This window comes from Agelaius tricolor, unplaced genomic scaffold, assembly GCF_023055355.1.
Source record: "Agelaius tricolor isolate 1412-34295 unplaced genomic scaffold, bAgeTri1.0.p SCAF_29, whole genome shotgun sequence".
NCBI classification, from domain to species: domain Eukaryota; kingdom Metazoa; phylum Chordata; class Aves; order Passeriformes; family Icteridae; genus Agelaius; species Agelaius tricolor.
In genome coordinates this window covers 5,117,316-5,141,351 of record NW_027269289.1, presented here as the reverse complement: position 1 = coordinate 5,141,351, position 24,036 = coordinate 5,117,316, and the positions used below count along the sequence as shown (strand labels likewise).

At 43.4% G+C, this 24,036-nt stretch overlaps 1 protein-coding gene across 4 annotated transcripts in view; it reads left to right on the top strand.

The window, feature by feature from the left end:
• Positions 1-24,036, top strand: part of GRAMD1B (GRAM domain containing 1B) — a 170,485-nt gene that overhangs the window by 23,247 nt on the left and 123,202 nt on the right. The window contains exon 2 of one of the 4 annotated variants that reach the window (XM_071449480.1): positions 21,088-21,910. In XM_071449480.1, coding sequence (XP_071305581.1) covers positions 21,549-21,910 — 362 coding nt within the window. In that variant the 5' untranslated portion in view covers positions 21,088-21,548. Of the gene's footprint in view, positions 1-20,946; positions 21,911-24,036 lie in introns of those variants that run through there. The other 3 variants (XM_071449481.1, XM_071449484.1, XM_071449485.1) reach the window with 3 other exon arrangements.

Sequence of the window (24,036 nt, the reverse complement as noted above, 5' to 3'; positions counted from 1 at the left end):
AAAGAGAGGAAAAGGGGAAAAAATGAGGAGGAAAACTGGGATTATAACGTGTGTCTAACTCGGTACCTTTTATAACCACACAAAATATTTCTTAGTGATAAAGCAGCCAAATGCTGTAAAATATCTCTGTTGTTTTGGTTTCTGGAAGGATTTCCAAGCACTCCCATATCTGTTTGGGTGTTTTCTGATACAGAACTCTTTTCAGGGAAATATAAAAGAGAGAAAAGAGTGAAAAAGGAAAAAAAATGGGGAAAAAAACTGGGATTATAGCATGTGTCTAACTCAATACCTTTTATGTTCACACAAAATATTCCCTAGTGATAAAGCAGCCAAATGCTGTAAGATATATTTAATTTTTGTCTCTGGAAGGATTTCCATGCACTCCCATATCTGTTTGGGTGTTTTCTTTGCTTCCCTGACCCTCATCAAAGCTTCATGAATAATAAAATATTATTATTAATAATAACAATAATAATGAATGCAGCAGGCCCTGGCTGGGAGGGGAGCTGCAGACACCAGCTGCTCTGATAATTTTAATAAACAGCATTAAATAATTTGTCTGGGGTTAGCGATCTAGCAAGTGCTGATTGAGGATGAGATTTGACTCATTTGCTGGAGGCTCCTGATGTGTTTAAATGCTTATTTCACCATGAGAGAGCAGCATATGTTCACCTCAGAGTGCACTGAGGGCGCTGGGGGTAACAGCCTCAGCCTGAGGTGCTGAGGGTGGCTGGCTCTTGGCACAGTCCAACAATGAAAATATGCATGGCTGGGGTTTAATCTTCTGTTTTATGCGGCAAATGGGAATTTCCAGAAGGTTCCTGCTCCAGAGCCTGTATTTGTAATGTCCCTTTAAAGGAGGGATGATAAATAATAGATAATAGATGTAAATAAATGGTTTATAAATCTAATACAATAATAATAATAATCATCATCATCATCATCATCATCATCATGCTTAATAGAAATATAATATATTAATATATATTGATGTATATATTAATATATATAATGTATATAGAAATATAATACTATAATAATTAATAATAACGTATAAATATTACATTTATATAATATATAAATATTATATTATATTATATTATATTATATTATATTATATTAATATACCTATATATTATATATTATTATATATTCTATATCATTTTATGTGTTTATATATAATATAATATAATATAATATAATATAATATGTTATATAACATACAAATATATATTACACATTATATATAATATATGTTATATGTAAGATATAATGCAGTAAAAATATTATTATTATTATTATTATTATTATTATTATTATTATTATCAGTATCATTATCATTATCATTATCATTATCATTATCATTATCATTATTATTATCATTATCAACGACAAAAAATATTTTGGCTATGGTATTTTGATTTGTGGGGTATCTTGGCCCTGTAGGCAGGTGTTTGTGGCGTGTTTTCTGGCCATAATATTTTGGTTTATGGGGTATTTTGGTTTGTGGGGTATTTTAGCCATGTGGGCGGGTGTTTATGGGGTATTTTGCCCACGGTATTTTGGTTTATGGGGTATTTTGGTTTGTGGGGTATTTTGGTCCTGTGGGCGGGTGCTTATGGGGTATTTTGGCCATGTGGGCAGGTGTTTATGGGGTATTTTGCCCATGGTATTTTGGTTTGTGGGGTATTTTGGTCCTGTGGGCAGGTGTTTATGGGGTATTTTGCCCATGTGGGCAGGTGTTTATGGGGTATTGTGCCCATGGTATTTTGGTTTATGGGGTATTGTGCCCACGGTATTTTGGTTTATGGGGTATTTTGGCCCTGTGGGCAGGTGTTTATGGGGTATTTTGCTCACGGTATTTTGGTTTGTGGGGTATTTTGGTTTATGGGGTATTTTGGCCATGTGGGCAGGTGTTTATGGGGTATTTTGCTCACGGTATTTTGGTTTGTGGGGTATTTTGGTTTGTGGGGTATTTTGGCCCCATGGGCAGGTGTTTATGGGGTATTTTGCTCACAGTATTTTGGTTTGTGGGGTATTTTGCTCACAGTATTTTGGTTTGTGGGGTATTTTGCTCACAGTATTTTGGTTTATGGGGTATTTTGGCCCTGTGGGCAGGTGTTTATGGGGTATTTTGCTCACAGTATTTTGGTTTGTGGGGTATTTTGGCCCCGTGGGCACTGCAGTCACTGGCCCACCCTGGTCCCCTGTGTGCCAGGAGCTGCTGTTGCCACCTCCCCGCCGTGGCAGCCCCGGGCAGGCAGTGCCAGCTCTCCTGGCTGGCAGGGCTGGCGCTTTGCAGGCTGGGCTGGTGCTCATCTCCCCACAGCAACGCCCTCGCTCATCTCCTCTGACAGCCAGGGCTGGTTTCCATGGAGCTGCTTCATCCATACCTTTAAAAAACCTTTATTTTTTTTTTTTTCCCTGTTCCCCTATAGACATAATTTGAGGTTTCTATGGCAACATCTCGGGAGGGATGGGCTGTGGTGCTTTCAGCAAGGCTGGAGTGATCCCTGGTACCCACGAGTGTGGCTGGCACACATGATGGCACTGGTCCCTGCCCTATTCCTCAGTCTGGAATTCTGGATCCTGTCTAATGTGGTGGGAAAAAAAAAAAAATCCTGAGGGACTGCCTGGCTTAATAAAGCTCAAACTCTGAAAGTCACAGTTCAAAAAAATGGAAAAAAATAATAAAATTCAAGATTTTAGCTGTGCCATGTGTGTTGCCATAAAGATGTTTGAGATGGTGGCATAAACTTCATTTAGTGGCAGTGAAGATTCTAGGAGGACATATCTATATTATATTTATATATATATATTTATATAATATATATATATATATAATATTTATATATTTTATATATATATATTTGTAAGCTTATCTCAAGGAATAATATTTATAATATTTGTTTATATTCAAGGAGCTTTGGAAGAAATATATTTAGCATAAATTGTTTCAACTATTTTAACCGATTGAATATCTAGAGAAAAAAGAGTTAAAAAGAAAAACTTCCAGTGTTTTGGGAGGAGGAAGAAAGTAAAATGTTCACAGTAAATTCTGCAAAAGCCAGGAGTAACAGAATTGTGTAATTCCAGGAGAGGCAGGAAGTGGAGCTGGTTTGTGTTGGAGCAGAGCAGAGATCAGGAAATGAGTGGAGCTGAAAGAGCAGAGTCTGATTTCAACCTCAGAGTGGTGGGGTCGATCTGGAAAATCTGGAAATCTGCTGGAAAATCTGTGTTGGAGCTGATTATGAAAGGATGTTACACATTTTTGGGAGGAAACATGAGGGCAGGTTTAAACTCTCTGTAACAGAGGCTGGCCACATCCTTACAACACCCAGCTGCTGGAACTTTAATTTGTGCTGACTGGGGAAGGATTTGTGCATTTAACAAAACCTTCTGATCTCTGATTCGTGTCACCAAAGAGTCAAGAGCAGCCACGTTCATGTTCCCACATCCTCCACGATTCCAGGGATTTCCACTTGTTCTGGTTGAGTGGAGGGGGCTCTGGGTGCTGAAGGGATTTCTGAATCACATCCTGTGACTGTGATCTTGCAATTCTTCTTCCTTTGAAGAATTCTAGAGAAGGAAAAGGGGGCAGAAACTCTGCCAAGGAAATCAGTCCTGCCTGTGTCACTCCTCAGTGATTTGGGATTGTATTCCAGTGGAGTTAAGTGAGAGGAAAATGGAAATGCTCTGCTAATGATTCACCAATAGAGGGGAAATTCTGTCAAGTTTGGTGAGTTTGGCTGAAGTGCTGAGCTCACTGGAGTGTCTGGAGGTGGATCATCAACTGCTGCATGAAAGAAATGATCTGAGCCTTGGAAAGTGTGAGCCTGGAGTCTCCTGCTGGAAAACTGCAGCTCTTCTGTGCTCCTGTCAGTGGCTGGAGCTGGAGGTGACTGATGAGGAGAGGGGCCCTGGAAGGGACCAATTCAGCCCCCAGAGCATCCCTGTTGCAGCTGCTGCACCGTTTCAGCTTCATCCGCTCCTTGTGGGGATTTTTCATTTCCAGCAAGTGAAGAAACTTGTGAATGTCAGGAAAATTCACCCACAAACACCAGGGGTTGATGTCCAAAAAGGAGACAGAGCAGTCCTGGAACTTTATTCCAATCAAGGCAGAGGCCATGGGGCATCCCCTGGGGTCTCTCACATTTCTAGAGGACTCAGCCTCCTTTTTATCCCAATTTCCAGCCACATTTCCCTTCTCTCTCTCCCCATTTCTGAGGTACTTGAGAGGTGCAGACTCCCCAAATCACCCCATACAGACTCCTTCTAATGTGCACCCTCCTTTTTCTTTTCCTTGTGTCAAGCTGTGAAATTCCTACGGAATGCATGATTCTTCCCATTGTTTCTTTCATCTCTCAGTGCCCACTTTTATTTATCAGCAGACCCACAGTTTGTAAAGACAAGTCCCTCATTCCTTTCACATGGAGGCCAAATTCCTGCTGCAGCCCCACTGATAATTCCAGGGAGGTGGGAAGAGACCCCTTCAAGTTTTACCCACCTGGTCAGGCTGATCCCTCCTGCAGTGAGAGAGGATGTGTGGAATTCCTGTTTGCCCCTGTCTTTAATGTTCTCTGTGTCACAGGAGCTCCTCCCACGTCTCTTTGCCCTCTGTCCCAAAGCCAGCTGCAGCTCTTTAGGGGAAGCCCCATGTGGGGACACATCCAGGGTGTCACCAGGACGTGTCTGAGATCCCCCTGGCAGCTCTGCTGGTGGCGAGGGGGCTGGGATGTGTTGGCTGAGCCCCTGTTACCCCACAAACAGCCCCAGTGCCTCCCCAGGCACTCTGTGCCACACTCGGGGGAACACTGCAGGGCTGGGTGTGGGATCTCAGCACATCGTTCCCGATGTCCAGAGATGCCAGGAGAACCCTTGGGGGTCTCGGAAATCCTGGAATGTTGCCAGGAGTGTTTGGTGGCTTGATTTTGATCCATCCACAGAAGTGACAGCAGTTTGAGGACATGAGAATCACTTTAGAGTGAAGGGTGTAACAGGGACACATTTAGAGGGTGAAATATAAACTTTAAGGTTTTTGGTACAGGGGGGTTATGGAGACAAGATGGAGGGATCAGGGCATGTCTCGTCCTTCTTCTTTCTTCTTCTTGTCCTCCATCTCCTGTGGTGATGTTGGCACTTGGGGATTGGTTTATGGTGAAGGTGCACTTGCCAACATGGGTGAAAAGCATTGGGAAATAAAGGTAAATATTATCTACATAGATTTTAGTATAAAAAGACATGACCGCCCCGTGGGTGGGCAGAGTGCCCTTGGCTGCCTTGCAGACCAGACCTCTGTTGGGCAGACAGAAAATTTTGTAGATAAGAAACAATAAACAATCTGAAGATGGAAAAGCTGAAGAGTCCAGACTCGTCCTTTGAAACGCGGGGCACCCAAGAACCACCCTACCCGTGTCGGGGCAGAGACAGACAGACAGACAGACCAGACACCTGGGCTCCAATCTCACCTCTCCATTTGCTTCCCCCCTCTGCTGATGCCCTTACTTAAGAGTGTTTTGGTATTTGTTTTTAAAAAAAGGTCTTTTGAGACAAGCAATTCATGGTGTTCTGTTCTTCTGGGCTTAATATTTGGTGTAGCTTCATTAGAGAAAATGATTTGTGGAAGCAGCTGCTGAGGAATTGTGTTCCTGCCAGGCTGCCCTGGTGCTCCTGCAGTTGGTGCTGCAGCTGTTCCTGCAACTGGTGCTGCAGTTGGTGCTGCAGTTGCTTTTTGCTTTCTGGGCTTGCTGAAACTCCAGGGCAACCCCCTGAATTTCCTGCAGAGAAAGGCCAGGGTTGTTAAAAATGTGAATTTTTTTCGTCACAAAATGTGAAATTTTTTGTTTGCTGCCTCTGACAGCACTCCTGGGGTGGTGCTGGGAAAGGAACCCTGGAATCTCCTGCCTGATTCTCCCTGGAATCTCCTGCCTGATTCTCCTGCTTTATCCAGCAGCATTTCCCATGGTCTCCCATTTCCCCCTTCCTCTTTTCAGTCCATCCTGGGTGTGCCTCCCCTCCTGCACCCCACAGCTCCCAGAGGGGCCAGGATAAATCCCCAGTGCTTTTTAGGGGGTAAATCACCCCAGTGCTTTTTGGGATATAAATGACCCCAGTGCTTTTTGAGGGGATAAATGACCCCAGAGCTTTTTGTGAGGGATAAATCCCCAGCACTTTTTTTGGGGGGATAAATGACCCCAGAGCTTTTGGGGGGGGGAAAAATTACCCCAATGTTGTCTGGGGGATAAATGACCCCAGTGCTTTTTGAGGATAAATGACCCCAGAATTTTTGGGGGGATAAATGATCCCAGAGCTTTTTAGAGGATAAATAAGACCAGTGCTATTTGTGGGGGATAAATGACCTGGGTGCTTTTTAGGGGACAAATGACCCCAGCACTTTTTGGGGGTAAATGACCCCAGAGCTTTTTAGGGGATAAATGACCCCAGGGCTTTTTAGGGGATAAATAACACCAGTGGTATTTGGGGGATAAATGGCCCCAGTGCTTTCTGAGGGGACAAATGACCCCAGTGCTTTTTGTGGGGGGCGATAAATGACCCCAGGGCTTTTTAGGGGATAAATGACCTCAGCTCTTTTTGGGGGATAAATGACCCCAGCACTTTTTGGGGATAAATGACCTCAGCTCTTTTTGGGCTATAAATGATCCCAGCACTTTTTGGGCTATAAATGACCTCAGCTCTTTTTGGGCTATAAATGATCCCAGCACTTTTTGGGCTATAAATGATCCCAGCACTTTTTGGGCTATAAATGACCCCAGCACTTTTTGGGGGAGAAATTACCCCAGCACTTTTTGGGGGGGGGGAGAAATGACCCCAGCATTTTTTGGGGGAGAAATGACCCCAGCACTTTTTGGGGTATAAATGACCCCAGCATTTTTTGGGGGACAAATGACCCCAGTGCTTTTTGGCAGAGGTTTCCCCATGGACTGGGCCCAAGGTCTCTGCTGAGTGTTTAACCCCACAAGTGCTGCACCACCACACACGTTTCACACTGGCTGCTAGAGATGTGTGCCCTGCTGGGTGTTTATTGTGTAAATCTGGCAATTTTAGTTCAGAAACAACAACAGAAAGCCCAGCTACCAGAAAGGAGAAAAGTGTGAGTAGAGGATGTGCAGCTGTGCTTGTTGATTGTAACTTGAGGGGTTTTTTTAATATGAAACAACAGCAATTTCCTTAAAGTGTTTGTGAAGGAAAGTGCAATAGAGGTGGAGGAGTTTGCTGCTGGAACTGGAGTGTCAGTGCTAAACAGGAAAAGAATTGCTGTGCTATGTAGGTCAGTTTTGTAAAACACTGCTTCTGGACAGGGTGTGCAGAGGCAATGATGGATGTGGCTGTGCAGGTTGTAAATATCAGTCTCCAGTAGAATTATCTGAATTATAAGGATGGTGAGGCTTTTTTATCCTCAGAAATAAGCTCAGCAGTGAGTGCTTCTTGTCACAAATGGAATTGCTCAGAAAAATGTGAAGGGATCTCTTGAATGTGAGTTCATCTAAGCCTCTTGCTTCAATTGATATTCACATCTTTTAGCTCATTAGTGACCTGTTAGAGTGAAATAATGGATCTTTGTCCCTTGCTATTACATCTAGCTCAGGTTTAGTTTTATTCTGAATTTCTGCAATTATTGACCTGGGAGATAAATGTGATTTTCTGCTTTTGCGTCTCAGAGACAGAGCTGTGCATAAACCCTGCACTGTAGGGGGTTCTTATTGGCCCCTACGAGCAGGTGTCACCTGAAATAAAACCTGAATTTGAGACATCCAAACTGTGCCCATCTGAAATAAAACCTGAATTTGAGATATCCAAGCTGTGCCCACCTGAAATAAAACCTGAATTTGAGATATCCAAGCTGTGCCCACCTAAAAGAAAACCTGGATTTGAGATATCCAAATGGTGCCCCCCTGAAAAACAAACCTGAATTTGAGATATCCAAACTGTGCCCACCTAAAAGAAAACCTGAATTTGAGATATCCAAGCTGTGCCCATCTGAAATAAAACCTGAATTTGAGATATCCAAGCTGTGCCCGCCTGAAAGAAAACCTGAATTTGAGATATCCAAGCTGTGCCCACCTGAAATAAAACCTGAATTTGAGATATCCAAGCTGTGCCCACCTAAAAGAAAACCTGAATTTGAGATATCCAAGCTGTGCCCACCTAAAAGAAAACCTGGATTTGAGATATCCAAATGGTGTCCCCCTGAAAAACAAACCTGAATTTGAGATATCCAAACTGGGCCCACTGAAATAAAACCTGAATTTGAGATATCCAAGCTGTGCCCAGCTGAAATAAAACCTGAATTTGAGATATCCAAGCTGTGCCCCTCCCAGGCACTTTGTGCACATTCAGGGGGAACACTGCAGGGCTGTGCTCCAATCTCACCTCTCCATTTGCTTCCCCCCTCTGCTGATGCCCTTATTTAAGAGTGTTTTGTTATCTTTTTTTTTTAAAAAAAAGGTCCTTTGAGACAAGTAACTCATTGTTTTCTATTCTTCTGGGCTTGATTTTTTGGTGTAGCTTCATTAGGGAAAATGATTTGTGGAAGCACCTGCTGAGAAATTGTGTTCCTGCCAGGCTGCCCTACAATAAATATCCCTGCAATAAATACCCAATCCCTGCAGTAAATACCCAATCCCTCTAATAAATACCCCATTCCTGCAATAAATACCCAATCCTGTAATAAATATCCAATCCCTGCAATAAATACCCAATCCCTGCAAAAAAATATCCAATATCTACAATAAATATCCAATATCTACAATAAATATCCAATCCCTACAACAAATATCCAATATCTACAATAAATATCAAATCCCTGCAATAAATACCCAATCCCTGCAATAAATATCCAATCCCTCTAATAAATACCCAATCCCTGCAATAAATACCCAATCCCTACAATAAATATCTAATATCTACAATAAATATCCAATTCCTACAATAAATACCCAATTCTTGCAATAAATACCCAATTCTTGCAATAAATATCCAATCCCTGCAATAAATACCCAATCCCTACAATAAATATCCAATATCCACAATAAATATCCAATTCCTCCAATAAATACCCAATCCCTGCAATAAATACCCAATTCCTCCAATAAATACCCAATCCCTGAATAAATATCCAGGATCTACAATAAATATCCAATCCCTACAATAAATACCCAATTCCTCCAATAAATACCCAATCCCTGAATAAATATCCAATCCCTACAATAAATATCCAATATCTACAATAAATATCCAATCCCTACAATAAATATCCAGTATCCACAATAAATATCCAATCCCCACAATAAATACCCAATATCTACAATAAATACCCAATCCCTGCAATAAATACCCAGTTCTTGCAATAAATATCGAAATCCTGCAATAAATATCCAAGTCCTGCAATAAATACCCAATTCCTACAATAAATATCCAGTATCCACAATAAATATCCAATTCCTCCAATAAATACCCAATCCCTGCAATAAATACCCAATTCCTACAATAAATATCCAATCCCTGCAATAAATACCCCATCCCAATTTGGGATGAATGGGCAGATGGTTGGGATCTGAGCTGCCTGGGGATGCATTTTCATGTTTTGGGCATGCAGCTCTCTGTATATTCAATTTATCTGCCCATTCCTGAGCTTGGAAAAATCTTATAACAAAAAAAATCTTATAACAACTGCCCTGAGCACAAGGACCTTGTAAGAGCAATTAGCAATTAGTTTGATCCCTGGTTTGGTTCCAACTAGGATAAAGTTCTGTCCTAACACCAGGAAAATCCCACAGACTTGGTGTGGAGGTGGAAATTTCACCGAAATCCCAAAAACTTGGTGTGGAAGTGGAAATTTCACTGAAATTTGGTGAAAGTTCTGTAAAATTCAGGGAGTTCTGTCCTAACACCAGGACAATCCCAAAAACTTGGTGTGGAGGTGGAAATTTCACTGAAATTTGGTGAAAGTTCTGTAAAATTCAGGGAGTTCTGTCCTAACACCAGGAAAATCCCAAAAACTTGGTGTGGAAGTGGAAATTTCACTGAAATTTGGAGAAAGTTCTGTAAAATTCAGGGAGTTCTGTCCTAACACCAGGACAATCCCACAGACTTGGCGTAGAAATGGAAATTTCACTGAAATTTGGAGAAAGTTCTGTAAAATTCAGGGAGTTCTGTCCTAACACCAGGACAATCCCACAGACTTGGCGTGGAGGTGGAAATTTCACTGAAATTTGGTGAAAATTTAAAATTCAAGGACTATTTGAGCTATGACTGTGCAGGAACCAAGTCTGTGAACACACACACAAATCTTTCCTCTCCATGCCCCAGTTTAGGTAAAAACCGGTGAAATTATTAATGACTTTTACCATTTAATGAATTATTAATTAGCTGTGCTGTGCTGGAGGGGGAAGCTTAATTTTACCATCTGCAGACTCTGCCTGGATTCTGGCAGTAATTCTTTGTATGGGTTTCAGGTTCTCAGCAGGGTTAAACCCAGGGATAACTCCTAAACACACCCAGAGGTGATTGCAGAGACAATTTCACATCTTTTTGTGGAGATCAAAGATGCAACAGGGCCAAGCTCTTAGGGATGAGATTTTGGATTATTCTCTTGGAAGTGGAAGAGGAAGAAAATCAACAGATTCCCCCAGAGTGAACAGATCTGCTGCTTTCCTGGTACACACATTAATATTTAAAGACAAAAGTTTTACCTTGCAGCAGTTGGAAGTCACCCTGCTCTCAGCAGCACTGTAACCATGCCTAATTATAAATCCCTTCGCTTATTTTAGACCCAAATCAGGCGCTTAGATCAGCTCTGTGCCTCAGATTTAATTACTGGATGTTATTCACACTGATGTGCCAGGTAATTGCCAGATTCCAGTGTGTAAAAAAAAAAAAAAAAGACATTTATCTGATGCTTCACTGAGCTTCCACTTATGGGGCTTTTCTTTCTGTTTCATTTCTGCTTTTTTATTACAACCTTGCCAAGGTGTCATTGTGCAGCTTCGCCCGAGGCGAAGCCACGAGAGGCAGAGGAAGGTGATTTTTTTAGAAAATAATCCTGTAAATGTCATTGTTTGCTCAGATCTCACAGTGGCTGGCTGGGAAGAAGTGGAAGAGCACCAAGGCAAAAAGTGAATGGCAGATATATTTATAACTAATGAAAAGATCCTGCAAGGAGCTCAGCGTTCAGCCCTGCACAGGTTATTGACTCAGATCCTCAGGCTGGGCTGAATAATTTCCTAACTTGGAGTCAGAACTCCAAAAAAAACAACCCTGAATTTGTGCTTCAAAGATTTCATCCCTGCCTGCCTTCCAATTCTGTTCCAAGTGGAGTGGCAGCGTTTGGAATTGGCTTTTTCTCCCACACCTCTCCTGGCTGGGGCTGGAATTTGAGCCTGGGATTATCTTCTGCTTGTGAATTATTAGTTGAAATATAAAATATAATAATATAAATAATTATAAAAAATATAAAAATAATTATAAAATAAAAAAATAATATAAAATAAAAATATAATTATTTATATATAATATAATATAATATAAAAATATAAAAATATAAAAATATAATTATAAAATAAAAATATAATAATATAAATAATTATAAAACATATAAAAAATAATATAAAAATATAAATAATATAAAAATTATTAGTTGAAAATATAAAAATATAAAAAAATTCTATATAAAATTCTATATATTCTATATATCAAAATTCTATATAAAATATATAAAAATTCTATAAAATTCTATATAAAATTCTATATAAATAAATTCTATATAAATAAAAATATAAATAAATATAAATTCTATTTCTATAGAAGTTAAAAAAATAAAAACCCCCAACACAATAAACTCTTAAATAAGACGAGTTCAGATGTGGCTAATTTGGATTATCAGCTTTTCTTCTCTCCACACAGTGTCACATAAAATTGCACCACCTTGCATTTGTCATGGCCCTTGGTTTAAGATGGAATTTGAGCAGAAATTTGTGTCTTTTGGGAACATTTGTGTCTTTTTGGGAACTTTCCCGTGCCTGGAAATCACAGCAAACCCACAGCAGTGCCATGAAATTTGGTAGGAGCTATAAATAAAAAAAAAAAAAAAAACAAACCAAAAACCAGAGACAAAAGCAGCAGAGGTGCAATATTGAAGTACCCAGATTGATGTTGAGCTTCAGAATATTTTCCTGTTGTCTGCAAATTGAGTTATGGCTCAGACAGGGCAGGAGAGAAATTGCCATCGTGTGTACGACAGAATTGCAGAATTCTGAGAATTAAAGCTCAGCAAACACCGGTGGCACCCCCCACCCAAATTTAATAAAGAAAGAAAAAAAAGGGCAGGGAGATTGTCAGACACATGAATTATTCATTTCCAGCAAAAGAGATTTTCTGGCTCACAAGCAGCTGGAGCCCAGAGTCTGCCTGAGCTCGGACCAGGAAGGAGCAGCAATAAGGAATTCTTTATTTTTCTGTTTTCCACCTTGAAATGGATGCTGGTTTTGCTCTGAAGTTGGTGACAGGACATGGAATGTTCAGCTCCCAAACTCTGGGAATCTCCTGCACTGAACATTCTGAGAGACTCTGAGATCACCCTGTGCTTTATGCTCTTTCTTAAATTAAACTTGCACAGTTCCAGTACATCAGGCAGTGCTTAATCTCAACGTTATCTGGAAGGAAATTGAGATAAAGTGTGAAATGGCTTTCTCTGAAGGACAAAGGAGTAGAATGCAGGAACTCTGATATCCAGGCTCTCAGCAAGAGTATAACCATGCCTCATCTGCCTGGCTTTAAGGAAAAATAAAGATATTTTGGGGTAGTTCTCCTCAGAAACTGCACCGGTTACAAACCTGATTTGCTGAGGTTATTTACAGGGCAGGGCAGGTGATGTGTGGTGTTCCCTGACAGGTAAAACCTCTGGTGCTAATCAAACAAAACAGCATTTCTGGGCACAAATCTTGGGGTATAAAAATAGGAATTGCAACGGTTTAAAACCCCAGACAGCTGGAGAAGCATCACCTGTTGGTTTCTGTTGCTACTTGTGTGTTGAAAGGGGAGAAAAGGGGAAACGAAAACTCTTTTAGGTGATGGTTACGAGTGGAGTTTGTAGCTCTGGGGATATTTGGGATGGAGTCCTCATGGGCACTTCAGTGTGAGCTCCCCAGAGCTCTTGACTCCGGCCTCGATCGAGATTCCCTGCACAGTCTGACCTTGTTTTCCCCACATAAAAATGATCATTTTTAGGGGGAAAAAAAAAAAAAAAAGCAGATTTCTGGTGACACAACCTGAGAGCTCCAAGCTATTCCATTCTATCAAACACCATCCTCAGCAGCTGCTGGGATCTGGGTCAGAGAGGCTCTGGCACTGAAGCTGTGAGCGTTTATTGAGATTATTTACAATTTATATCCCCTGTGCCAGCAGGGGAACCCACCCCGGGCACCCTTGGCAGAGGAAAACAAAGGAAAATCTCGGCTGGGAAAATGCAGCCAGGAGGGAGGGGATTGTGTGGGCAATAGCTGTGATTGTTTTTAGGATATTCAGAATATTCGCTGTGTTTATCTGGTGTTTCACACCTGCAGCTGCACACTCGGGTTAAAATTCCTGCCCCAGGAATTCAGTTCAGTAAATTCTGACTGCGCACAATAAACGTGGGGTTTACTTTGTGACAGAGCTTTTCCACACTCATTTAGGGCAACCTCAGTCTGGCTGGGGATTATTATTTATTATCTCTAAATAGATGCTGCACGTGAGAGAATGCTTTACATAGACTTCTATATGTTTTATAACATACAAGGTTATAAAAATATATCTATTTTTAGACAAACCAGAACCATGGGGATGAGTTTTCTCATCATACTTCATTTTTTCATTTTTCCATATTTCATACTTTCATAATTTCGTATATTCATATATTCATAATTTCATAAGGTCACAATTTCGTAATTTCATATTTCATTTTCCATATTTTCATAATTTCATATTATCATAATTTCACAATTTTAGTAATCTCATAATTTCGTATATTCACAATTTCATAATTTCATAAGGTCACAATTTTGTAATTTCATATTTCATTTTCCATATTTTCATGATTTCATATAAATATAAAAATATAAATATATTTATATATTTATATATTTATAAATCAAATATAAAAATATTCTCATATTTTTACAATTTTTGTAATTTCATAATTTCGTATACTCATATAGTCATATTTTTATATTTTTGTATTTTCATATTTTTCATATTTTTATATTTTTCATATTTTCATATTTTCCACATTTTCATAATTTCACATTTTTTCATATTTCATATTTTCATATTCATGCATCAAACACGTTTTGGGGGCATGCCATACCCACTGAGAGAGAGACCTGTCTGTGTTCTGTGAGATGTGAGCCCTGAGTGGCTGCTGGAGGTGGCCCCTGCCCTTGGGTGGGTTCATTCCACTCCACAAGTGCAGGATTAGGGGTGTGAATGGCACAAGCAGCTGGAGGAGAGGGGTTTTCAGTTGTCCACAAAGTATTTTTGCAAATGGATCTTGGGAGATGGAGACGAGCACTGCCAGTTGTCCTCAGGCAGGGATAGGCTTTGCTGCAGTTGAGGTGATGGACAGGAATTGTATTTATTGTATTTATAAATTCAGATATATTTAGTATAAAGTGAGTTTACCCATCAAAGAACCTTTTCTGTCTCTCTGTCTGAGGAGTTCAGAGATCGTTTTGATTTTTCCATTTGGCCTCATGCAGGATGAAACTGAAATCTTTCCCTGGCAGACATTCCCTTCCCTGGTATTTCTGCAGGACAAAGATCAAGAGAAATTTTTGAACAAAGATGTGTTCTGCCCTTGAAATTCCACTAAGGAAGATGATGCCACTCATTTCAGGATTGTTTTTGTCTTAAACATCAGACAGAAAGCAGAAATACTCCAGAACACTCCACTTCCAACCATGCTGTGGGTAGAAAATCATGACCCAGAGGGAACAGTGATTTATTCTCTTCAGCTCAGCTGTAGAGCCCTGGGTTTCCTGGACCTGAATTTCCTGGATCTGGGGTTTCCAGGATCTGCATTTCCTGGATCTGAATTTCCAGGATCTGCATTTCCTGGATCTGGGTTTTCTGGATCTGCATTTCCTGGATCTGAATTTCCAGGATCTGCATTTCCTGGATCTGGGTTTTCTGGATCTGCATTTCCTAGATCTGAATTTCCTGGATCTGCATTTCCTGGATCTGGGGTTTCCAAGATCTCCATTTCCTAGATCTGAATTTCCTGGATCTGAATTTCCTGGATCTGGGTTTCCTGGATCTGCATTTCCTGGATCTCCATTTCTTGGATCTGAATTTCCTGGATCTGCATTTCCTGGATCTGCATTTCCTGGATCTGGGGTTTCCAGGATCTGCATTTCCTGGATCTGCATTTCCAGGATCTGAATTTCCTGGATCTGAGGTTTCCAGGATCTGAATTTCCTGGATCTGGGGTTTCCAGTATCTCCATTTCCTGGATCTGGGTTTCCTGGATCTGGGGTTTCCTGGATCTGCATTTCCTGGACCAGCCAGGGCAGCAGCAGGGCAGGCACAGCCAGGAACAAGTCCCAGCCCTGGCCAGAGAAGGGTGTGAACTGGAGCCAGGCCATCCCAAAGGGACAATCCAGCAGTGCTGCAGCACCTGGTGGGGTTTGTTCAGAGCTGGAACAAGGGCTGGGGTGGGGAGCAGACCCACATCACTCCCGTTTAGGGATGCAGGGATTGAAATTCCACTCTCAGCTGCGCTGATCAGGGCGAGCCTTTCCAGGCTGGCTGCTCTTTGTACAAATAATTCCCTGAATCTCCACTGAATGAGAAATGACTGATCTTGGGAGAGCCTCAATCCCTGTCCTGAGAGTGTTCTGTAACAAAACCTTCCTTCTTCTTTCATTTGGGAAGTGTTTGTTTGGTCCAGGTGCTGAATGGAAGCAAACACCCCGAGCTGGCTGCTCCTGCCTGGGCTGGGCTGGGCTGGAGGAGCAGGGATTTCACCTGCAGAGGGGAAATTCAATGTTCAGAGCCCTTTGGCACTCCCAGGCTTGTCCTTCTGTGCCCAATGGTGTGCTGTGATCATCATGCAATTCAATTCCATGGAATTCCTTCACACAGACCAAATCCCAGGCTCCAATGGAAATTCACTCTGATGGATCACCCCCTGTCCTGTGATGGACTGAGTTTAATTAAACCTGTGGTGCACTGAGTTTAATTAATCCCTGATCCCCTCATTAGATTTAGGAGGAGGAATGAGCTTCCCTTGCTGATGCTGCAGCAGAATCCCTTGATCAGAGTGAACAGGCAGTGCCAAATCATTCCCCTCACTCCTAAAACACAAAGAGACCTCAGACTGCCAGACAGGTTCTGAAACCTGTGCCCTGCTGCTTCTGCTGATGGATCATCACTGCCAAGCCACGACATTGATTTAATTTGGATTGTTCGCTATCTTTGGCTCCACTGTCCCCTTGAATTCGGAGAGAGAACAGCGCCTGGAGAAATGAATTGTGAAAGTTCTGCCCTAATGCTGGGGAAATGCTGCGTGTGCTGAGCTGCTGGAATCACATCTGACAGCTCCTGGAGTTCTGGGGGGTGTCTGAAGCATCTGGGGGCTGCTGCTGTGCGTGAGGGCAGAGCTGAATACCTGCTGGAGGTGGTGCCCTGTTAGCAGCAATTCATGGCTGGGAGTCTTTGGTGGCTGTGGCTGGCATGGGAATTGCTTCTTCTGAAGGGGAAGGCACTAAGAGATATTAATCTCTAATTAATGCCTTATAAGTACAGAATATCTCGATAAATTAACCCCTGAGAAAGGCCTTTTTTCCATCTTTTCAAGTATTGTTAAAATGGGCAGGGACCAATCTGTGGTGGAATAAATATTCCTCAAGATGTGGCTCTCAGAGCAGAGATTGGACACAAACTGTTACCCACAAGGTTTGGGATGGCAAGGCTGTGATCCCAGCAGGAGCTGAGAGTTGCTGCTCCCAATTTTTTTGGGATGGGTGCCCTCCTATGATACACTTGGCACCTGTGGGCACTGGAACTACAAGAATGTGCACACCTGCTTTTAATTCAGAGGCAAAACCCAGATAAATTCAAGTTCTAGACCAGAAAGGATTCATACAATTTATCCAAAAGCTGATTTTCCCACTGACTGGAGTTTTAATTGACATATTGCACCGAGGAGGGAAAAAAACGAGGCAAGAACGAGCCTCAGTTGGAATGGAGGAATGGGGAAGAGAAATGTGTGAACCTCTCCTTGCCCCGGACGGTTTTTGGTATTTCCTGCCTGGGAACAGTGCAGGGATCAGGTGTCACCCGGCCCAAAGCAAAGGGCTGTGCCTGCTCAGGGGACAGCAGCTGCTGCCAGGGGAGGCACCAGAGCTGCAGGGCGCTGAAATCAGAATTTATTCCACGCGAATAGGTCCTCAAATGGCAACAGAACTCATCTAATTTAATGTGCAAAGAGCAAGATGGAGCTGAAGTCGCTGTCTGAGATCCAGCTCCAGATATAGCACGTGTTCTTGCAGAAGGAGGTTTGAATGTGAAAGTAAATGTGGGTAAATGTCTCAGGTTTTCATTGAAAAATCACACAATTGGAATTTTCACAAAAAACATCCCCCAACCACCACCACCACCAAAAACCCAAACAAACAAACAAAAACTAAAAAAACCCAGACAAAGAAACAAAAAACCAGAAAAACCCCACAAAAACCTAAACCAACAAACAGAAACCAGAAGAAAAACCCCCAAAAAAACCAAACCAACAAACAACAAAGCCCAAATAAATGACCAAACCCAACAAACCAACAAACAAAAAAACTCCCTCCATGTTTCTGAACTTTGGAAAATCAGAATTTTGACTGAGCAGGGTCATGCCTGAGCTGCAGGTTCCTCATGCAGAACCTGCCACTCTCAGCTGTGTGACAGGGAGGGAAATAATTCGAAAATGATGTTGAACTGTGGGAAAAATGGGAATTCTGCTTGAGTTCTTCCCAGGCCGGGAGTGCTCCGCTCTCCCTGCCTGGCCTGGCAGAGCCTCTGCAGCCAGATGTGGGCTGAGTGACTCAGTTCAGCTTCTGGAGAGGCTGTAATGTATTTCCTGTGCTTGAAAAGAGCTGCTTTCAATTAATAAAATTGGTTTTTTACCGTGTACTCTCAGTGCCAGCTCCTCCTCTGTATTCATCTCCCATTCTGCCGTCCCTTGAACCCATGGGAAAGCCCTTATGGAAAGGTCTGCAAAGAATCTGGGCTCATCTCCTTCCTTCAGGGAAGGGATTTTAACATTTTTATAGGACTTTTCTTTCCTAATTGCTTCATTTGCAAGCCCTTTTCTGAGGGCCCTGGAGCACCCAGAATATCTGAGGAGGAGAAATATCTGTTGATCAACCTGGAGCATCGACAAGCATTCATTCCAAATGTTCCATTACTTCTGGAATAAACCCATCACCAGCTGGATCATTAAACTGCAGGAATAGTCACTGAGTGAGGCTTGGGAGAGGGTGCTGGGACAGAAATAGGCTGGAATCTCTGACTCTGGGTCAGGTGTTGGAGCTGGCTCCGTGGCACAGCTTCTCTCTTTTCCCATGGGATCAGGCAGGTGCCCCGCATCCCCTCCGGGATAAAAATGTGCCAGTAATGCAAATAAGGGCTGGGCATTAATCCCTGAGGTGCTTGGAGTTAAAGGGGCAGTGCTGGGGAGAAGAACTCCCAGGGTACAGGATTATTTAATGTGCAAAGGAGGTGGGGAAAGGAATTTTCTCCAAGCGAGCTGGAGTTCGGCGGGGAACGGGGTGAAAAATCAGCCTGGTGACAGCACCAGCTTTTCCTTGGGGAACAACGTGATTGCCAAAGCTGCTCTGGGCCAGAGCCACGTGGATGAGTCTCTTGTGGATTAATTAGACAATTGCTGGGGGCATTCTGAGGGTTTGCAGTGCCACTGTGCCGAAGCATCAGAGCTCGAGCTTTAACCCTCGTTTGTTCTCCTTGCTGCGATTAAAGGAGGCTCTTGTGCAGCTGATGGGGAGATCAAACTCATTAATGCACAGGACAAACCTTCATGACAGCCCCCAGAGGGCTCTTCCTGCCCTCCCCCAGAGCAGGGAGGGGGCTCTGAGAAGGTTCAGATTATCCTGGTCAAAATTCGGCAGTGATGCTGAGGGGGGTTGGTTGCCAGAGGTGAAATGCAATTTTTGGCATTATGAGGTGGCCAGGAATGCTTCAGACTGTGTGTGGTAGAAATCAAGGCAAGATATGGGGGAAAAGGGATCAGAGAAGATGCACAGCTGTCCATTCAGACAAAATGGCAATATTTGTAATACTGGCATTCTGTCTGAACTGCAGATTTCTGTTTCTTGGACTTAAAAGGCAAACAAGAAACCACATTTATCCGAGTTTCCCTTTTTGAGTGGGTGCTTGTGGAAGGCATTCTGTTTGTGTGTGTGCACCTGGTGCATGGATACCAAGGTGACAGATTCTCCAGAAATCCATCTGAAGAGCTGTCAAGCTATTACCTTACAGAATGAGCGGAGCAGAAAGGACAGTGCAGAATTTAAATATAGCACTTGAGCACTTAAACTGCTCTGCCATTTGATTGAAATGTTTCCTTCCCCTTGTTCCTGCTGCTATAGATTTTCCTTTCCTGACACATTGGCTCTGTCCTAGATGGCAGTTTCTGATGTTCAGAGTTCCTCTGAAGTTTATTTTCAAACAAAACCGAGGCAGTCCGTGCAAGAATAACTATTTTGATTTGGGTTGACAAATATTTTCTAACCTGAAGCTAATATTTTTAAAGGTTCTGGCTGTTGAACAATGAAAACTGAAGCTGTGTCAGGTTGATTTAGAGATGTTTTTGTGTTGATTATTTTTTTTTTTTTGAGAGAGAGAGAACACGCTTGAAATTCACGCGGCTGAGTTTTAGTCACTGCCTTAGAGGACTTAATTTTATATCTTATTTTTTCCAACGTGAGAACAAGGCCTCACGCATGATCAATCAGCGAAATTCAGAGGATACTGATGGAGAATCACTGTCACAACATTTTTCCTGATTTGATTTCGTCACCGGGATTTTGGGAGCCGTGTCTGACCCTGCCTGCAGCTCCCTTGGGCCGTGGATGCCGAGAATTCCCCCTGCAGCGCCTTTGTCCTGCACGCGTGGCTCTCCTCGTGCGCTGTCCCGCACCTCGCCCCCCGCATCCCCCACGGGCATTTTGGAAGCAGCATCACCCCAGAGAACTCTTTTAAATCAGTTTTCACTCGTGGGAAACTGAGCTAAAAGCTCGACCAGTGCTGCTGCCACCTGCTGCTGCTGCTGTGCTGTGCTGCTGCTGCTTTTTTGGCTGTTCCTCAATCCCCCTCCTCCTTCGGCTTCTCTGCGAGCAGTCAACGGGGACAAAAAAAATAATAATTAAAAAAATAATCAAAAACCCGAACAAACAAACAAAAAAAAATCAAAACCCCAAACAAACAAACTCAAAAAGAAGAATCCAAACCAAAAACAAAAAACAAACCCCCCAAAAAAACCAAAAACACAAACAAAAAAAAACAAAAAACAAAAAAAAACCAAAACAAAAAAAAAAAACAAAAACCAAAACCAACAAAAAACAAACAAAAAAAACCCCAACAAAACCCCAAAATAAAAAAAAAAAAACCGAAACAAACAAAAAAAGGGGAAAAAAAAGAAAAAAAAATAGAAATTATTGTGAAAGAAGGCTGAAGGTCCAAGCTCGCTGGCTGCCCCCCTCTCGGGGAGGGCTCCCTGAGCAGGAAGGGGGGACAAAAAGGGACAAAAAGGGACAAAAGGGCCAGCCCAGCCCCGCTGGCTCCTCCGGGAGGCTCTTCCCTCTCCTCCTCCCTTCTCCCCGGCGGATCCGTGGCAGCAGCGCCCTCGGTAACACAAACCCTGCGTGTCGGGATTAGGAGCGCGGTTCCACTCTGCGACAGCTGCCCGTGTGTGTCTCACCCGCTACACAAACAGCACAAGCTGCTCCTGCTGCTCTTTTTTTTTTTTCCGGATTTTTATCGAGCCTTGTTCCTCCCCTCCCTCTGTTTCTCTCTCTGCCCTCCCCACAGCTCCACGCCGCTCCTCTCCATGCTTGCCTCGTCTCTCGAGAAGAAACCGCAGCCGAGTTTCCCCCGAGCAGCCCCGGGAGATTTTTTCCTTCCCCTGAGCCAGCAGAAGGCAAAGGGGCGCTGGGGAGGGCCCTGAACCCCGGCCAAGCCCCTGGGGCAGGGCTGGACCTGCTTGGAGAGAGAGCGGGCAGGGGAAGGGAGGGACTTTTTGTAGAGCGGAGAAGGAGAAAAGAAACTCGAAACTTGTGACATGTGTGTGTGCCGGCCATCCCCTCCCAGCGCGCTGGGTGCTCCCTGAGAGCACGTGAAGAACATGAGGTTTCCTGCTTGAGAGGGAGGGCAGCAGCAGCAGCAGGAGGAGGAGGAGGAGGAAGGCGAGTTGTGGCTTTGTGGCGTGGTTTACGCCGAGATCAGAGCTCCGAGTGCCTGGGGGTGGGAGCAGAAGGAGGAAAGGGCGTCTGATGCCAGCTGCCAACATGACAGAAACGCTGCAGCTCCCGGCGCTGCGGGTCCCCGAGCAGCAGGTGCTGGAGGGCGGCTGCGCCTGGTCCAGCTCGTCCACCCCGACCCTGCGCAGGAAGCGCTTCAAGATGAGGAGGATGAAGAACGTGCAGGAGCAGAGCCTGGAGGCCGGCAGGTACCAGGAGTCTCCTTCCTCCAGCAAGGAATACCTGCAGCTCCCCTCCATTGAGATCACCCCGTCCAGTGACGAGGACACCCCCTGGTCCAACTGCTCCACTCCCAGTGCCTCCCCGCGCCGCAAGCGCTTCCTCCTTCGGAAGTGGCTGCGCGTCCGAGAGAAGAAGGAGTGCAGTGAGAGCAGGTAGGTCCTCTGCCCGCTCCCCTCCCTCATCCCGAGGTGATGCTGCCCAAAATAGCCTGGAAGGGTCTGTTGTTGCCCTGGAGGTGGCTCTTCCCGGATTGTGTCCTCGCCTGTTGGCGGGAGTGTGGAATGGTGGTGGTTGGATGTGCTGGTGCCAGAGGAACAGGCCTGGGAGCTGTTTGGGAATGGCAGGGCCAGGCTCTGTCCTTGCTCGTGGTCCTCCAGGTGACACTGAGCCAGTGGGTGAGAAGATTCAACCTCACTGAGGTGTCCTGAGGAGACCTGAGAGAGAGCACTGACCTCTCTGCTGTAGTTTATTAATTTTTAAAGGACTTTCATCAATGGATGCACGCCATTGAGGAGCTGATAAGCCCTCTCAGCAAGTTAACATTGAAAACCATCTCTTGGTTTTCTGATTTTCACAGGTGTGGGAGGAAAAGAGGAACAGGCCCGGGAGCTGTTTGGGAATGGCAGGGCCAGGCTCTGTCCTTGCTCGTGGTCCTCCAGGTGACACTGAGCCAGTGGGTGAGAAGATTTAACCTCAGGTCCTAAGGAGACCTGAGAGAGAAGAGTGACCTCTCTGCTGTAGTTTATTAATTTTTAAAGGACTTTCATCAATGAATGTGCGCTATTGAGGAGTTGATAATCCCTCTCAGCAAGGTCACATTGAAAACCATCTCTTGGTTTAGGAAATATTTCTGATTTTCACAGGTGTGGGAGGAAAAGAGGAAAAGGCCCGGGAGCTGTTTGGGAATGGCAGGGCAAGGCTCTGTGGACACAGAGCCAGTGGGTGAGAAGATTTAACCTCACTGAGGTGTCCTGAGGAGACCTGAGAGAGAGGAGTGACCTCTCTGGTGTAGTTTATTAATTTTTAAAGGACTTTCATCAATGAATGTGCACCATTGAGGAGTTGATAATCCCTCTCAGCAAGTTCACATTGAAAACCATCTCTTGGTTTAGGAAATATTTCTGATTTTCACAGGTGTGGGAGTGACGCTGCCAAACCCTGCCAGTGTTTTTGGGTGATGCTCCTTCCCACCACTGAGACTTCCCTTGAGATCCTTAGCTCACAGGACAAAGAGGGGACAAGGAGGGGACACCAAGCAGCCCAGTGGGTCTGTGTGTCAAGGTGGCTGGGCTCAGCCCTTGGCAGCTTTCCAGACCTGAAAGTCACCCGGTCCTTTGGCTGGAAAGGGCACAAATCATTCCCAAGGGCCTCCAGGAGCCTGTCAGCACAGGGAATGAATGCCCAGGCATTGTAATTGTGTGGCCACAGGAGATAAAGCTGCACCTTATGTAACCCTCTGCAGGGCACCCCACATGCAGGGGAATTAACTCTTCTTTAACAATCTACATGCAGTGAATTAACTCTTCTTTAACAATCTACATGCAGTGAATTAACTCTTCTTTAACAATCTACATGCACTGAAATTTACTCTTCTTTAACAATCTACATGCAGTGAATTAACTCTTCCTTTACAATCTACATGCACTGGAATTAACTCTTCTTTACCAATCTACATGCACTGAAATTTACTCTTCTTTAACAATCTACATGCAGTGAATTAACTCTTCCTTTACAATCTACATGCACTGGAATTCACTCTTCTTTAACAATCTACATGCACTGGAATTTACTCTTCTTTAACAATCTACATGCAGTGAATTAACTCTTCTTTAACAATCTACATGCAGTGAATTAACTCTTCCTTTAACAATCTACATACAGTGAATTAACTCTTCTTTAACAATCTAATTGCACTGGAATTAACTTTTCTTTTAACTACATGCAGTGGAATTAACTCCTCCTTTAACAATCTGCCTTTCCTGAAGGCCCCAAATCCACAAGACACTATAAAGATTTCTCCAAGAAACTGATATAAGTTTACAAATCTGGCTTAGTGCGGGCCAAGTTTTCTTCCACTGTTTGCAGCTCCTGTGCAGCTGATCTGTGAGGTTGTGTTTCAAGGATGTGCTGCACTTCCAGAAAAAGAGAAACCATTTCTGCACCCACCAAACCACACTGACTCACTGCCTGCTGTGGTGCTTGAGTGTTTACAGGGCAGAGCTTTGAATATCCACTCCGATTATCTGATAATTTTTTCTTTCATCAGGTCCCTTTAGCA